At 45.9% G+C, this 18,261-nt stretch overlaps 1 protein-coding gene across 4 annotated transcripts in view; it reads right to left on the reverse strand.

The window, feature by feature from the left end:
- Positions 1-18,261, reverse strand: part of LOC146812624 (DEP domain-containing mTOR-interacting protein-like) — a 221,093-nt gene that overhangs the window by 46,269 nt on the left and 156,563 nt on the right. For all 4 annotated transcript variants that reach the window (XM_085619703.1, XM_085619701.1, XM_085619702.1 and 1 more), the window contains one exon: positions 4,156-4,334. In XM_085619703.1, coding sequence (XP_085475829.1) covers positions 4,156-4,334 — 179 coding nt within the window. The remainder of the gene's footprint in view (positions 1-4,155; positions 4,335-18,261) is intronic.

Consider the following 18,261-nt stretch of genomic DNA (forward strand, 5'->3'; position numbering starts at 1 on the left):
AGAGACGCATGCAGCGGTATCTAGTCACACAAAAGCAAAGAGAAGAACACTTTCACAGCCACAGATATGCCCCCTGCGCCACCACATTTACCCACAACCACACACATGCACACACAAACAGGCACAAAGATATTTCCATGAAGGCAGCCAGTCACACCAACACACACAATCTCAAACGGATGAAGATGCTACAACAATGGATAAACAAGAACATGAGCACACCATCACTCATCAACGCAACGCTAGAACCATCACAGGGAGTGACTTTGGGCCAGATGTACGAAATACTTATTTTGCATTTCCTAAACAGCGACTCTTCGGAAACCACTATTTGGGAAATGCAAAACGGTATGTACGAAAATAGAGGTTCCCTAACAGTGATTCCTACAGAGTGGGAATCGCTATTAGCAAATCGCTAAATATGTAACACCAAACCATTTGTTCCTATTGGGCCTAGAGGCCCATGGGTACAAATGTTTTTACATTTCCTAATTTGCTATTTCCTAATTAGGAAATGTTAAAGCAAGAGTGACGTTCATCCTAAGGCCCCCCATTGCTGCACCCCGAAAAAAGCAGTACACATGTAAAGCGCACAAATGCCCTATGTGTATGTTTGTGCTTTATTGCACTTTAAAAAAAAGCATTTTGGAGTGTTTTTTTAAAAATTGCACATGGTTACCATCAACATTGAGTCAATGGTAATAGCTTTTCATAAATGCCCAATTCGCATTTAGTAAATCCTTTGTACGTGGGCATAGGAAATCTCAAATAAGAAATCCCCATTTGTAATTTCCTTTTAGGGTGTCGCAAAATGCGATTTTGTACTGGGTAGAAATCGCATTTTGGGCCTGATGTAGGAACCATTTTGCGATTCCCTAATTGTGAATCCTTGCGATACGCGTTTCAGAAATCGCAAAACGGCATGTATGAAAATGTGTTGAACACTTTCTGCGATTCCTAGAGGGTCACAAATGACCTACCTCTTAAATATTAATGAGGTAGGTCGCAACTTGCGACCCCCCCAGGAACCGCTAAAATCACAGAGATGGTGGCCTGACCATCATGTCCATGATAGCTTTTAAATAAAGCAAGCAATTTTTTTAAATGCAGCCTGTTTTCCTTAAAGGAAAACGTGTTGCATTTAAAAAAAAAAGTATGAAAAATTCTCTCTTAATTTTCTGAGAGCAGGCAGTGGTCACCGGGACCACAGTCTGCAATGAGAAAACATTTCACTGTCATTCCCAAAGGGGAAGGGGTCCCTTGGGGACTCCTTCCCATTTGCGAATGGGTTACCACCTACTTGAAGTAGGTGGTACAATGCGAATGTTTTGCGACTGCATTCACGGTTACAAAGCATTCATACATACCAATAGGATTCGCTATTTGGAAGAGACGCCCTAAACACACCCCTTCCGAATAGCGAATCGCAAACGCATTTTGCAATTCAGTAACAGGGTACAGAATCGCAAAATAGGGTTTGATACATGTGAGAAGCATTTTTTGAGTTTGCAAACAGGCCAATTCTGAAAATCGGCCTGCTTGCGAAAAAGGCTTGCTACATGTGGCCCTTTGTGATTCCCAAGCAGCCTTTGTACATGCCAAAAGGCTATTTAGCATTTCTTAATGTGCCAAAATAGCAATTCATCCCGTTAAGAAATGTTAAATAGCTTGGTACATCTGACCCTTTGTTCTTAAAGAGACTCACACTTTTTTCGGCCCTTGGTAAAAGTTTGCCACATTTTGGTGTGGAAACACGTGGAGGGTGGACTCTCCAGTTCTAATCAGTGTCCCAGCACTAAATCTGGCAATTATATGTTTGTTCCTATAGTGTGGAATAACCACACAGATCCAGGCCTTCCGGGCCCTTTTCCAGTGGATTCTCTCTGAATCCAGGGACAAATCGTCAAACATATTCCACCTGCTCAGAGCAGGCAGGAAAAGTTAGCAGGAGAACCAGTCGGTGTTGGGAAGTAGGGGAGGGTCGGCAGAAGGGGCAGACCAAGGCAGGGATGGGTTAGGCCAGGGGAGCATTGCATAAAGTATATAAGTTGTGCAGGTGATTGCAGATGATGGCCATTGACGCTCGTTTTTGGGGGACAGGGCTTACTTTTCATCATTAGACTTTGACCCAGAACAAGAAAGAGAAAGGCAGAAAAGGGGAAAAGAAGGAGGAAGGGAAAGATATGAAAACAGTGACAAAGCGAGAAAGAAGGGACAGAACAGAACCTACAAGAGTGCGATAAAGGGATATGGGGGTGTAGTGAAATAGGAAGGGGCCCCAGGGCAACAGTGGCATTCTGCAACCCCGGCATTCTGCAGTGCCTACATCGAGCTCCTAAGAAAAGCATTGTGCCCTGGTACTTATGTATTTCAGTAGCGGCTCGTGGAGGGAGTTCGGTAGGGCAGTGGGGCGGGGGAGGGGCAGGGTGGGGAAATGTAAACACCGGAATACAGATCAACTGAGGTAAGTACACATTTAAATTAATAAAACGAATTTTGTTGCATGCGCTGCATCGCAAAATGCGATGCAGCGCACGAAAAGGAATTTGTTTTATTAATTTAAATGTGTACTTACCTCCGTTCATCCATATTCCGGTGTTTACATTTCCCCACCCTGCCCCTCCCCCGTCCCGCCTCACTGCCCCACCGAACTCCCTCCACGAGCCGCTACTGATGTATTTTGTTCAACAGTAACCACTTCTAGTGTGCTTCCCCATCGGGCCTGGGATGGTCTGTGGTCCTGCCCCTGGCTTTGCAGCAGTTCCTCCCTGTGCACATCTGCACCCCATGAAACTGGACCCAATCTCTACGGACCTGGAACTATCAGCATCAGAGACACCAAGCCACCTAGAATGACCCAAGATGGAGGCCCTGGTGGAAAACACTCTGGGAGGAATACTGGCACTCTCGAGGAGGGCTGTAGTTGCACCCCTTCTCACTCACAAACAAGCAAAAGGAGGTGCACACATACTAAGCCATTCACTCAAAAAACACACACCTAAAGCACATGCGCAAAGCATAAACAGGCACACACTGGAGACATCCAGGCAGACAAACCCATGGACACACAAATATGCCAGACTCACAGTTGCACACACAAGTACAAATAAAGTGCAATGAGGACCACGCTTAAACATCGAAGCATATTTTCAGTTCTTTCTGATTATTTTTATCTACAAATGCAAGACACTATTTCAATTTCAGTTTTGCTGTACGCTTAACCACTGTGCTGTTTTAGCCTCCCTGCACAGGGCTATGTCCACTGGATGGATATAACTTTGTAGCTCGCTTTTCTGGATGCTAAAGGTATACATCTAGAAGTTACTTGTGTTAGAAACAGGAGGCAGATTTGGATCTATGGCTAAAGTTTGATATCAAGTTGAATTGATAACTCCAAAAGAAATACTAAAAAGGGATCTGAATGGGGTTAGAAGCTAGAAAGAAGTCCTTTTCAGAGATGGGTATCTTTGATCAAGAATGCTTAATCAATTAGAAAACATGATTAGAAGATCCTAAAAATAAGATCAGTACAGCAAATAAGTATGTAATGTTTTATTAAAGCTAAATGTATGTAAATCATGCTTAGCATTAAAGGCCTAGCAGTCCGTATCTAGAATGAATATATTACCTATGTCACAACAAACATCATAAAATGGATGCAGCGCTACATAACCTCACTACACAAACAGGAGCCAAAAAAGATCCCTCCGGGGCCATCGAACAGATGCTGCCAAGAAGAGCCAGAGTAGTGACACACACCATATCCACTAGAGACGCACATATGCAATGGCGACCCCAAGCATACTCACTAGTGACAGATATCCCTATTAGTGACGTATATCAGCGCTCCCACTTGTCACAGATCAAATCCACTACTGATACAAGACAGTCATGTCACTAGCGATTCTAGTAACACGCAATCACGTGAGGCACATCAACAACAACACATCACACCCTCTAACGATACAGAACACATCAGTGACATTCAGTACACATGGAACAGAACACACCCTATAGTGTCTCATGCAAAAGAGACAGACAAGACACCCATTAATGACATACACAATAGTGGGATAAGCCCTAGTAACAAACACTGGAAGCTTGCACGGCACGTGCTACCATTCTCACCTTACCCATGGTGTCCCCACTCCTTACCATGCTGAATTATTCCATACTCCAGCAGTGCCCGGCACAGTTCCACCGCTTCCTTCCTGTTGCCTGTCTCTCCTTCCTGAATAAGCCAATCAATCATCTCGCAGCCCAAGAACGTCCTCTGATTGGTTTCCTCATTGTCTTCCCTCACTTTCAGGATGGAGTCTTCAGCGTTGACCAGCCTGGTGAGAAAGTAAGGTAAGTGGTGAGATCAGAGCTCTTGAGTTCAGAAGGCCAACAGCACTCCGCTATGGAGGATCCCCAACAATGGGAAGTGCCCATCTCACTCTTCATTACATCCCTTTTCTGCGGTGTGGTACGTCAACAAACCTCCAGCATGAAAGGGAAAAGGCACATCTTCTAGAGCAGTGATACTCAAAGTACGGCCCGGGGGTCGCATGCGGCCCTCCTGATCTTTACATGCGGTCCCTTGGGCAGCAGCAGCACTGGGCTGCTGTTTACTCGACTCAGCATTAACGTGAAAAAAAAGTTAAATATACAGCAAGCACTTATTTAAAGGTTAATTGCAGTTAGGGAAAGGAAGTAACTAGGCCCTTAACTTTAGGAACACCTCCACTTTTAAAGACAGCAAATGTCTACAAATATGATAGTCTTTTCAAACTTCAAAAAGTGTGTTTCATTGACTTGTAGAAATATTTCTCCTTAGTAAATCAAAGTATAGCAGTGCATTCAGAAGTATTTTTCTTAAAGTGATGTTTTTCAAACATTAATTTATAAACGTTTATGCTCCCCCCCACCCTGACAACAATGCCATTAGTGATTACATCCAAGCACAGGAGATTGCTTTGAACAGCACCTGTCCTGAAGTAATGTATTTTGAGTTCCCTTTAGATGTGATAATGAAGAAAAAGGAGGGAAATCGAAATAAAACAATTGCCCAGGAGCACAGAATTTGGTCAAGTGGAGAAGTCGGAATTCATTACAGGTTTTCTGGTCACACATTGCGCAATTGAGTACAGCCACTAAATATACATGCTTTGATTCCCCTACACCGACTTTACACCCCCTGCTGGCATTAGTGCGGCCCTCTGTCACACCAAAGACCAAATTTTGCACCCCCGGGCAAATGTTTGCGAGTACCCATGTTCTAGAGCATGTGTTGCCTCATCTGCAGCCAGAAGGTGGCCAGAGGGCATTCGATCTGCAGTGAGACACATGCAAGTCTTACAGCTCTTAAAACTTCATAAAGTGCTAAAATGTGAGCTAAATATGTAATAATATTAATGCAGAAAGCTTAGGTTAGGCTTACGAGAAGTAGACAGCATTAACCAATTCCAATTCCAAAAATTCTTTATTTCGGCCATATAGACCATAAAAGATGCAATGCAAACATTACAAACATTAAAACATTATTTTAAAACACATTTAAATAGAGTCAGCTCTCCCAGCGAGGAGTGGTTTAAAATTGCATATAGAAAGTTCATTAGAAAGTTCAAGGGGCTTCAGACGATTTTTTCTTTCTGATCAACCATATGGCCATAAGGAATTTGGAAACAGCGAACACAATGTGGCCCAGGGTGCTAGTTTTCAAAATCCTGTATGCCTGTGCATACTCTCTGAACAAATCACAAAATGAAGAGGGGGGACTGGGAGCCAATTAGAGAAGGTCCTGAACCAATGCTCCCAAAGTTATAACTTAAGATTACAATGGATGGTATCAGTTCCTATGGATGAAGGGGAACATCCACTAATTATGTGGTGTTATAAAGAAAAGGGGTAGTCTCCTGGGATAGGTGAGTGTGTGAAGAAAGAGAAAGGTACTCCTAGGTTTTGTACGTAGTGCCCTCACACACCCTTTCGAGTGTATAGCATCATCATCGGGCAATGTTGCTCCTCGTGGGGGTGGCGCTGCAGTCCCTCACGGGCCCCAAGGGGCTCTCTAGCGGAGATCTTTTAGGAGTTTGCCACAGTGGTGAGTGCGGGTATGTGGGAAAAGGTGTCAGTGAATGTGAATTAAAATGGAGCAGGAGGCCCTGTCAGTTTTATTCGTAGGACCCCTGCTTTAGAGTAAAAGTCAACGGGGATGGAGATGCACGTATGTGCCGTTGTGAGAGGGGAAATAAAAACAAATAAATTCCCACTTCTCTCAACCCGAGTGTCAATGTGATAAAGTGTAGTTTAAAAAAAGGGGGTCGACATGTTTCGCGCTACAGATTGGTCCCTAAGGGATCCTAAGCGCTTCATCAGGACCAATTAAAGAAAAAGAAATACCAGGGATCAGGAAAAGACACACTGTATCCCTAGACAGACCTGATTGTGGTAGTGATTGGGAGGACCCGTTCTTATACTAAAGTCCTACTTATCAACCTAAAAAGGAGACAAAAAGAGGGGGGGGGGGGAGAAGAGAGAAAACATACAAAAAAGGAGTTCAGAGCCCAGTTACATATAAATTATATATGTTCCATTTACAAAGAGCTCGAAGTCACAGGTGCACTGGTTGCGCCCAAGTGAAAAATGCATGGGACTAGTGAAGCGTCGGTGCGTCTTCGATGTGACATGCATAGTAAAAATGAACAACAGTGTGAGGTAGGTTCTACCTGAGTAGCAATGGTTGGCATTATCAACCACGTGCTGTTGTGACGGAGGTGCATAGAGGAGACTATGCTGCATACTAGACTGGTATGGTGACATCGTGCGTTTGGATAGTACAACTATGCCGCCCAGTGCCATGTATGTGGATAATGGTTAGCCCCAGGGTTATTGATGTACAAGGTGGCGCTGGTTACCATCACGTCCCTTTGTGAGTACGTTCGAAACGCGGCTAACCTGGAGAACATAGAACTGAATCCCGTGCAACTAAAGGTGTTTGTGTAAGGTCGGGAGCTGAACTAACCCAAACCTGGAGTCGGAGTCTCGACCCTGTGCAAAATAGAAGGGGGAGACGTGCCCGGAAAACAGGGAGCTCAGATCGAGTGCGTTCTTGTGTAAGGTCTGGCACGTGACTAGACCGGACCTGGAGTTGGGCGTGACCGATGTGGATACATAGAAATACAAATCGGGACAAAAATCGAGACATAAAATCCCGCCTACCCTCCCCTCGTCTGAGAAGGGCTCCTTCGGTAGTGCCGCGCCGTGATAAGCTAGAAAAAACAAACAGAGTACAGGATTGGATTTACATCGGGAGGGCCCATCGGATACAAAGGGGAACCAGCCTGGCAGCATTATGAAAGGACACGGAGTTACTTACTTCTGTTCTTCCTTCACGGGACCGGAAACCTACCCGTCCTGCGGTACTGCCGGTAGTGTACCAGGTCAGGAATCGGACTTCCCTAAATACGGGAAGCAACGCGGGAAGTTGAGGCCGTGACGTCATCACGCGGCGTGAAGGGGGGATATCAGTGGTTATCCAAACGGTGGCGGCCATGTTGGAATGGGGACGCGAGTCGTGGGATACTATAGATAACGGTACTGACTCTGCTCCAAAAATAGTGAAAAGGCTCCCAATGGGTTGCTGAGATTATCATCAATCTGAGTTCCTGTACCCTATAGGATTAGGAGTCAGTGTAGTAAATTAATAAAGACTATAGAGGTACTCCTTTAATTCTCTATGTGTGTGAGATGCTTTTCGGAAAGGGGAGGGGAGGCCATCTTGGAGTGGTGACGGGGGAAAATGTCATCTGAATGAGCTGCCAGTGGTGATAAATCGATATCAATGATATCGTAACTCCCTAGAGTGTATGCTTTGCGTTAGAAACTGGAACAGGCACAGTAGTGGGGTCGGGATTGCTGAAGTTCTTAATAATTGATATGGTGTTATATTGATGGAGAGTAAGGTGCTATAGCAGGTATCTGGTAGCAACTAGCCCTGGTCTAGGAATATTAGTGTGAAAGATCCACCCAGGGTATATCCTCGTTCAATCCTCTTTTGTTACTACTGAGTTTGAACACCCAACGTTGTTCTTGTCTAAATAATGTGGTTGCTGACCACTGGGGGTTGGATTCAATTATTGTCCATTGTAAACTTTCTGGGGGGTGATCTTTGTCCAGAAAATGGCTTTGTAGTCTGGTGGCTGTGCGTTTGCGTCGGATTGTACTTTTATGCTCCCCTATTCGCACCTTCACTGGTCTGGTGGTCATGCCAATGTACTGTAGGTTGCAGGGACAGGTAATTAAGTACACGCAATTCTTGGTGTTACAGTTCGTGTGCCTTGTCTGTTTCCAGAGCCTAGAAAGTCCCAAATCTATTTCCTTAGTAGGACTGGTCTGGGGGCATGCGGCGCATGAGCCACATGGATAATGTCCAACCACTGGAGGTAGGTTCCTATTATGGAACCTACCTCCAGTGGTTGGACATTATCCATGTGGCTCATGCGCCGCATGCCCCCAGACCAGTCCTACTAAGGAAATAGATTTGGGACTTTCTAGGCTCTGGAAACAGACAAGGCACACGAACTGTAACACCAAGAATTGCGTGTACTTAATTACCTGTCCCTGCAACCTACAGTACATTGGCATGACCACCAGACCAGTGAAGGTGCGAATAGGGGAGCATAAAAGTACAATCCGACGCAAACGCACAGCCACCAGACTACAAAGCCATTTTCTGGACAAAGATCACCCCCCAGAAAGTTTACAATGGACAATAATTGAATCCAACCCCCAGTGGTCAGCAACCACATTATTTAGACAAGAACAACGTTGGGTGTTCAAACTCAGTAGTAACAAAAGAGGATTGAACGAGGATATACCCTGGGTGGATCTTTCACACTAATATTCCTAGACCAGGGCTAGTTGCTACCAGATACCTGCTATAGCACCTTACTCTCCATCAATATAACACCATATCAATTATTAAGAACTTCAGCAATCCCGACCCCACTACTGTGCCTGTTCCAGTTTCTAACGCAAAGCATACACTCTAGGGAGTTACGATATCATTGATATCGATTTATCACCACTGGCAGCTCATTCAGATGACATTTTCCCCCGTCACCACTCCAAGATGGCCTCCCCTCCCCTTTCCGAAAAGCATCTCACACACATAGAGAATTAAAGGAGTACCTCTATAGTCTTTATTAATTTACTACACTGACTCCTAATCCTATAGGGTACAGGAACTCAGATTGATGATAATCTCAGCAACCCATTGGGAGCCTTTTCACTATTTTTGGAGCAGAGTCAGTACCGTTATCTATAGTATCCCACGACTCGCGTCCCCATTCCAACATGGCCGCCACCGTTTGGATAACCACTGATATCCCCCCTTCACGCCGCGTGATGACGTCACGGCCTCAACTTCCCGCGTTGCTTCCCGTATTTAGGGAAGTCCGATTCCTGACCTGGTATACTACCGGCAGTACCGCAGGACGGGTAGGTTTCCGGTCCCGTGAAGGAAGAACAGAAGTAAGTAACTCCGTGTCCTTTCATAATGCTGCCAGGCTGGTTCCCCTTTGTATCCGATGGGCCCTCCCGATGTAAATCCAATCCTGTACTCTGTTTGTTTTTTCTAGCTTATCACGGCGCGGCACTACCGAAGGAGCCCTTCTCAGACGAGGGGAGGGTAGGCGGGATTTTATGTCTCGATTTTTGTCCCGATTTGTATTTCTATGTATCCACATCGGTCACGCCCAACTCCAGGTCCGGTCTAGTCACGTGCCAGACCTTACACAAGAACGCACTCGATCTGAGCTCCCTGTTTTCCGGGCACGTCTCCCCCTTCTATTTTGCACAGGGTCGAGACTCCGACTCCAGGTTTGGGTTAGTTCAGCTCCCGACCTTACACAAACACCTTTAGTTGCACGGGATTCAGTTCTATGTTCTCCAGGTTAGCCGCGTTTCGAACGTACTCACAAAGGGACGTGATGGTAACCAGCGCCACCTTGTACATCAATAACCCTGGGGCTAACCATTATCCACATACATGGCACTGGGCGGCATAGTTGTACTATCCAAACGCACGATGTCACCATACCAGTCTAGTATGCAGCATAGTCTCCTCTATGCACCTCCGTCACAACAGCACGTGGTTGATAATGCCAACCATTGCTACTCAGGTAGAACCTACCTCACACTGTTGTTCATTTTTACTATGCATGTCACATCGAAGACGCACCGACGCTTCACTAGTCCCATGCATTTTTCACTTGGGCGCAACCAGTGCACCTGTGACTTCGAGCTCTTTGTAAATGGAACATATATAATTTATATGTAACTGGGCTCTGAACTCCTTTTTTGTATGTTTTCTCTCTTCTCCCCCCCCCCCCTCTTTTTGTCTCCTTTTTAGGTTGATAAGTAGGACTTTAGTATAAGAACGGGTCCTCCCAATCACTACCACAATCAGGTCTGTCTAGGGATACAGTGTGTCTTTTCCTGATCCCTGGTATTTCTTTTTCTTTAATTGGTCCTGATGAAGCGCTTAGGATCCCTTAGGGACCAATCTGTAGCGCGAAACATGTCGACCCCCTTTTTTTAAACTACACTTTATCACATTGACACTCGGGTTGAGAGAAGTGGGAATTTATTTGTTTTTATTTCCCCTCTCACAACGGCACATACGTGCATCTCCATCCCCGTTGACTTTTACTCTAAAGCAGGGGTCCTACGAATAAAACTGACAGGGCCTCCTGCTCCATTTTAATTCACATTCACTGACACCTTTTCCCACATACCCGCACTCACCACTGTGGCAAACTCCTAAAAGATCTCCGCTAGAGAGCCCCTTGGGGCCCGTGAGGGACTGCAGCGCCACCCCCACGAGGAGCAACATTGCCCGATGATGATGCTATACACTCGAAAGGGTGTGTGAGGGCACTACGTACAAAACCTAGGAGTACCTTTCTCTTTCTTCACACACTCACCTATCCCAGGAGACTACCCCTTTTCTTTATAACACCACATAATTAGTGGATGTTCCCATACTCTCTGAACCCCAGGTTCTTACAGAGCGGTGCTATCCAGTATTTTCTGGGCCTTTGGTATGCAGGGCACACAAACAAGATGTGGGGGTCATCTTCCACATGGTTGTTACAACAGGGACATGTTTTATCGCCCCCATTTGTCCACTTAGAGGTGTATGAATTAATGGGTAGTGTGCTAAGCCTCCATTGAACATACAGTTTCCTCGCCAGGATAGGAAAGATAAAATCCATAAAAGGTTCAAAAGCATAAGAATTTTTGGATTCTAAAAATCGCAAAGTTAGGGTGCCGCTATTTTGAGCGTCCATCAAGTGAGCAAGGGACCTGGCTTTGTAGATTTGTGCCAGGGCTTTGCGCGAGATTGTTTGGCAGCCTCGCGCGGGGTCCTCCCACAGGACACGGAGATTGATGGCAGACAGTTCATTTTCCACAAAGGTGAGCCAGGGGATTTTGCCGCTGCAGTTTAAACTCATGACATGGGTCAGATCCTCCCTATAATGATGAAGTTCGTCCGTAGACCAGAGCCTGTGCCAGAATTTCACTGGCTTTGACACAAGCTCCTCTGCAATAGGGGGGAGACCCATGTCCATTCTCAGAGGCTGAAGTGGCGTGGCACTTGGGAGGGCTAGAAGGCGCCTTAGAAAACTATTTTCCACTGTTGATAAGCCCTTCACCGCTTTATATCCCCATAGCTCACTGCCATACATGGCCGCAGCCTTGGCCTGGGTCTTATAAGTTTCAAGGGCCGGGCTTATGGGCTTGAAGGAAGAAGTATTAGCCACTTTCAGGATTGCACCCGACAATTGGGATAATTTGGCCTTAGATCGTGCTATCTGTCGGTCCCATGCTAAGTTTTCCTGCAGTGTTACCCCCAGATATATGAAGGTGGACACCCTCTCAAGGCTGGCGGTCCCCAGGGTGGGATTGGGCCTAGTTTTGGTTGGTGGGTTGAAGATCATGAACTTGGTCTTTTCTGTGTTCACCTCCAACCCATGCTGATGACAGAAAAGACCAAATCCATCCAGGATCCTCTGGATCCCCATGGGGGATTTTGAAAGGAGGAGGGTATCGTCGGCAAACATGATTGCCGGTACCTTCCTACCTGCCAAACAGGGGGCGTCGTTGTCCTTAACGTTTTCCAGGTGTGAGATGACGTTATTAATAAATAAGCAAAACAGGGTCGGTGCCAAGACACAACCCTGCCTCACACCTCGACGAACAGGAAACCTGGATGAAAGTTTGCCATCTTTCCCACACCTGACTTGCGCATAGTTGTTCTCATGCAGCCTAGCCAGGATGTTTAATAGCTGGGGGGGAATTCCTAACTTTTCCAGCACCTCCCAAAGTTTCCTGCGCGGGACTAGGTCAAAGGCTGACCTCAGATCCACGAAGACCATGTACAATCTCCCGCCCTCAATCCTCACCGTCTTCCAGTAGAGGAGAACGAGGCGGAAGATCTGGTCCATGGTCGACGTGTTTTTCCTGAAGCCTGCCTGCAGGGGACTCATGATGTCATTTTCCTCCACCCAGTCTAATAGATGATTCAAAATAAGGCGCGCAAAAAGCTTTTGGGGAACATCTATCAGGCTAATAGGCCTGTAATTTGCCGGACTCAAAGGGGACCCTTTCTTGTAAATCGGAACTATTTCAGCCCCTAACCAAGAGGAAGGGACCGCCATACCTCCCAAAATAGCATTAAAGAGAACAAGAAAGTACGGGGCCCAAATGTCAGGGTGGTATCTGAACAAATCACCGGGTAGCTTGTCCAACCCCGGTGCCTTCCCCAGCGCTAAGCGCTCCAGTGCCAGCTTCACCTCCCCCAAGGAAAATTCCAAGGCCACATCTGGCAGGCAGGGGGGCTCCACCACCATCCCTTGCGACCAGACAGTGGTTTCTTGATATAGTGTCCCAAAGTGGGCCTCCCAAATAGAGGGGGCAATATTGGGTTCTACTGCAGATAGCAGATCCCCTGTTCCATTGTTTACCAAAGCCCAAAATTTTCTAGAGTCTTTGGATTTGAGGGCTTCAGACAGTTCATGCCAGTGATTCCAATCCCACTCTGCCCTTGCGTTGGCCAGTACTAACTTGTACCCCCTCCTAAGGGCTGCAATCTTCACCTTATCGCTACCCTCTTTAATTGCGGAAAGAAGCTCAGACTTAGTTTTCCTGCAAGTGGAGGTGTACCAGGTCGGAGCGCGAGTCTTTTTCCTTCTAGTGGGTAGGGCCGGATTGAAGACATCTGCAAGGTCCCTCACTAAGGCCTGGTGAATGCCAAATAGTCTCTCATTGTAGTCTGAGGGTCTAGATTGACTAATGAGAGCATCCACCTCCTGGAACCTGGGGAGTGCTATGCCATAGAGGTTTTTTAGAGCTTCTTCTTTATCAACTAGCTTCCCCCATTTCACTCGGCGCCTGCTTGTAGTGAGTAATATGTCTCCCTGGTCGACTCCAGAATCGGTAGTTAGCGGCCCTATATCAGGGGCTGGGTGCTGGATCTCCAACAGAAGGGAATTGTGGTCGCTGTCTGTCCTCGGGATCACTCTAAAATCTTGAACTTTGGGCCACAGGGAAATATCTATAAAAATGTAGTCCAACCTTGACTCATGGCCCTTTTTGTTGAAAGTACACACCAGAACCAGAAGAGAGAAAACAGAATGGGGAGATGCTGGCCCACAAACTACAGCAGATGAAAAGCAATGCCATCTATTGACTGAAAAACATCAGGAACAGGAACAAACAAGACAAAGGGAAAAATTATCAATATGTTTCAAAACTTTTAGCAAGACGGCAACAAATGTACCGTGATACACAAGACTTTTTGTTTAACATTCTCTTCCTAAATCTTAAGAATATTAGCATTGAACTTTTTAAGAAGTCACCATCGCGGAATGTAGTCAATATGACAAACACATGAACTTAAGTACATGTCAATCATTCTGAAACACACCTGTGTTATATAAATCCTATAAGGAAGAGACAGCTCTCCTCCTGGTAGACATTTTCCATAACACAATCACTCTCCAAGACTTCCGTCTCTTCCATTGGCTTGTTTTCTACGTACGCATTTTCTAGAAATATTTCGGACAGTACATTTTATGAAGCACATTTACAAAAAAACAACACCACATATCATAAGAATGTAATGCCCATATTGGTAGCTGGACCTAAATCTAGGAATATAAGATGGATTTTTATAATACTGTTATCACTGTCCAGAGCAAGGCAGAAGTGGCTTAATTCAAAACAACTCAAAATTGCCTTGATGAGTTTTTGTCAAACAATGCTGTCATCCAGGTCTCTTAAACGGTTCATTCAGCAATGCAAATATTCTGTGCTTTGGTGCATGGACCACCGAGAGACCCCCTCTATCAAACCAGCAGTCATCAGCCACCATCCGAGACCTCTAATGTCACTAGCAAGTTATACAAAGGCTGAAAAGGCATTGACTATCTACCATTGAAAATACCACTTGAAGTAATAGTAAGGCAGCTCAACATTATGGCTGACTTTAAAAAAGTGTCACTCCCAAAGGTTTGCTTTTAGATAAAATTGTAATCCACAAAGGCACTAGTGCTGAACCTCAACCTTGCTTTGGGGAGAAATGAACCACTGCCGGACACAACTAGTAACAAAGGTGCAAAATTAGGCTCCAATGAATACAAAACTCCTGTGATGATCCTCTGCTTACAACTTCGTCTCTGGAGCTCTGTTTTCTCGAGCACTAGAACAATTCAGGTGTCCACCTACCTAGATAGCTTCCAGCGGCCATTTGGAAAAGAAGCCAAATAAGCATCGTCAAGGCTAATATGTCTCGCCTTGTTGACTTATCGGTTTTGCCAATACTTTTTTCATATGCTCTGTAGCATCAGCAAAAAATTAATTCTGTAGATGTGTGCATGCGTGATGACGTATGTACATGTATGTGTCACCAGGGTTGCATGTGCCTTAAGAATGACAAATACACCATTTTAATTTTTTTAAATTTATCAATCTTAGATGGCGGGCTCTACTTAGATTGGTGAATAAAATGTTTTAATCTTATTTATGCAAACACCCTATACTCCCACAATTGCATAAGGGTGGGGCTTTCTGGACCGATAACATCCATTTTTTGGTAATTCATACTTGATTGAGCTAATGTGTTTTTTGAGGACAAACACAGCAACATGTAACCACTGTTCAGAATGAAGGTTGTGAATAACACAGGCATAATATCGACGGGACAAAATATTGCGACAAGAATATCGAGGGACGGGGTATGAATGGGTTGAAAATTTGAACCTGGAATGTTAATGGTGTGGGGAACAATATGAAGTGGACATTAGTACTTCAACATTTGCGCAGGCAGTCACCAGACCTCGTCCTGCTCCAGGAAACGCACCTTAGGGGAAATCAGTACAGAGCTCGAAACAGGTTTGTCTACAAACTAATTGCACAGGCTGGGTGTACAACCGATTCCTGAGGGGTGGGGATCTTATTTAAGCAGTCAGTTCCATTCATAGTCCGCTGAATGTGGCAGGATCCCGGGGCCACTGTAGCTATATCTGGAGCATGGGAGGAGCTCACCTTTAATATCTGTTCGTTGTATGTCCCACTGCGCCTTCACGCGGCTACATTCCCAGAGGTGAGCACTATGCTCTTGGATGTGCCAGAAAAGATCTGGGTCCTGGAAGGTGATATGAATGCAGTAATAGACCCATGTCTGGACAGGGAGTCGAGTGCAACCACACTACTGGAACAAAGTTCCCTTCCTGGAGGCACTGGGAATGATAGACCTTTGGCGATTACACTACCCGCAACAATACACGTACTTCTCCCCAGCCCATGGGAGCTTCTCTTGGCTTCTCTTGGCTGGTTTACCTCTGCACCTGGGAAGTGCCAGTAGTTTTAGAGCAGCCATGCACTATGAACGAGGCATTTCGGATCATTCACCGGTTGGATGGCCCTACCAGGGACTTTTCTCTACCCCTGAAGATAGATCTATGGTATTTAAAAGATAAGGGGATTAAGGGAAAAGGGGCGGAGCAGTACTTCACAGAGAATGTTGGGTCGGTAAGACCAGTGTGTGTCCTGTGGGAAGCTTTCAAGGTGGTTCTGCGTGTCAGGCTCAGGCACTGATTGGGAGGGTCAAAAAGGAACACTGACCTGCTTGCACTGCAATTGAGGGGGAGATTATGTAATTGGAAGCTACAGTGGTAGTTAAAGGAGAGCGCAGCTAAAACATCAACTATGCCTCCAACAACATGATCTGAGAGCCCTGGTGGAGCGCGCAGGCTGGAATCACGTGTTGGCGATGCAGTGTCACCTATATGATATTGGGGACAAAGCAAACAACTTCTTGGCTTGGATTGAGAAAAGAGAAAGAGACCGCTCCTGGGTCCTAGAAATAAGGGGTCAGTCAGGAGCACCTCAGACCGCTAGCTTTGCTATTGCAGACACATTATTCGAGTACTGTGAGGAGCTCTATAGATCCACTGGGTCCTGAACTCAGGCCGACTGTACAGACCTCCTTCGGGATTTGCCCTTGACTACGGTTACTAGGGAAGACAAAGAGGCGTTGGAGGCCGACCTAACAGAAGAGGAGCTTGTGATGGCAGTAAAGGACCTCCAAATGGGTAAAGCAAAGGGGCCTAATGGCCTGTCGATGGAACTGTTTAAAGGGATGATTGAAAAGGTGGCACCACATATGCTAGCCATGTTCTATGAGGCGCGGGAGGAGGCATGTTTTTAACCAGACCAGTGGACTGCTCTGATAATGGTTATACATAAGAAGGGTAAGCCTCCAATAGAGTGTGGGTTGTATAGACCTATATCCCTGCTCAACATAGAAGTTAAAGTACTGACTAAAATGTTGGCATCCAGGCTACGCTCAGTAATAACATCACTTATACATCCGGAGCAATCTGGCTTTATGCCACACAGGAGTACTTGCTTAAATCTGTGCTGTCTGTTTGGGGTGACGTATGTGGCAGGAAGCCAGGACGTGGGCGGGAATGTCTCTAGATGTAAGGATGACTTTAAGCAGCATTGAATGGAGTTGTCTGTTTGCCACCCTGTTGAGGGTTGGCTTTGGGCCGAAGTTCTGTGGCTAGGTCTGGCTTCTGTATCAAAAGCCGCTAGCGAGAGTGCGGGCCAACAGAGCGGTTTCCCACATCTTCTCCCTGCAGAAGGGTACTAGCCCGGGATGCCCCCTCTCCCCCATGATCTTTACCCTGGCCCTTGAGCCACTTGCCGCCTGGATCCAGCAAGACCCATTGCTGAAGGGAGTGAAGTGCGATGGAGACTAGGAGGAGCGTATATCTGACTAATCCGACCTTCTCCATCAGCAGGGCACTGCACATATTCAATCTCTATTGCAGCTATTCAGGGTACCTCATGCATTGGTCAAAGTCATTGATCTTCCAGTTCGTCGTGGGAGGCGAAATGAGACACCCCTGATACTGTCTGGTGCCACTGTGTGTGGGTAGCTTTCAATACCTTTGGATCCATATCACTAGAGACCCCCAGGAATTTTTTGACAAAAATCTCTTGCCACAGTTGGAGAGATTGAAAGGGGATGTCAAACACTGGAGCACGCTTCCACTTTCCCTTGTGGGTTAGGCAGCATTTTCCAAAATGATGGCGCTCCCGCAGTTGATCTATGTGCTCCAAAATACGCAGTACCGAGTCCCAAAGGAGTTTTTCCAGAAGATTGAAAGTGAAGTTTGCACATGTTGTAGCAGGCTGGGACGCCGTATATAGCACTCACTAAGTTTCCACGAGGGGTCTGTGAGGGCTGATTGGCGATCCCAGACATTACTAAATATTATTAGGCCACTCAACTACTCATAATAAACAAATGGGTCTTTGTTGATCGTCAGGAACCAGCATATAGAGTTGATAGGCAGGCTTAGGGATGAGGGAGTCATGAGGTACTACTCTATCAGAAGAAGAGAAAGGATTGCCGCAAAAAACACAGACGGTTGTCAGGGCATGTCGAGAGGCCACAGGATGTTTGTTTTAAAGGGAGCGACTAACTAACATGGCCCCTTTATGGTGCAGCAACTTGCTCCATGAGGTGGGTGGCTATGGGGTTTTTCAAAATTGGAGTTGCTGGGGATAGAACATCTGGGAGATATCTGGCGTGATCAGGTCTGCATTATATCTTATGCCAAGATTCTGTGTTGAACGAAACAGAGAGGTATAGACATTTCCAGTTGGGGCACGCGCTCATACAAGACATCTATGAGAGGG

This window comes from Triturus cristatus, chromosome 7, assembly GCF_964204655.1.
Source record: "Triturus cristatus chromosome 7, aTriCri1.1, whole genome shotgun sequence".
Taxonomy (NCBI): Eukaryota; Metazoa; Chordata; class Amphibia; order Caudata; family Salamandridae; genus Triturus; species Triturus cristatus.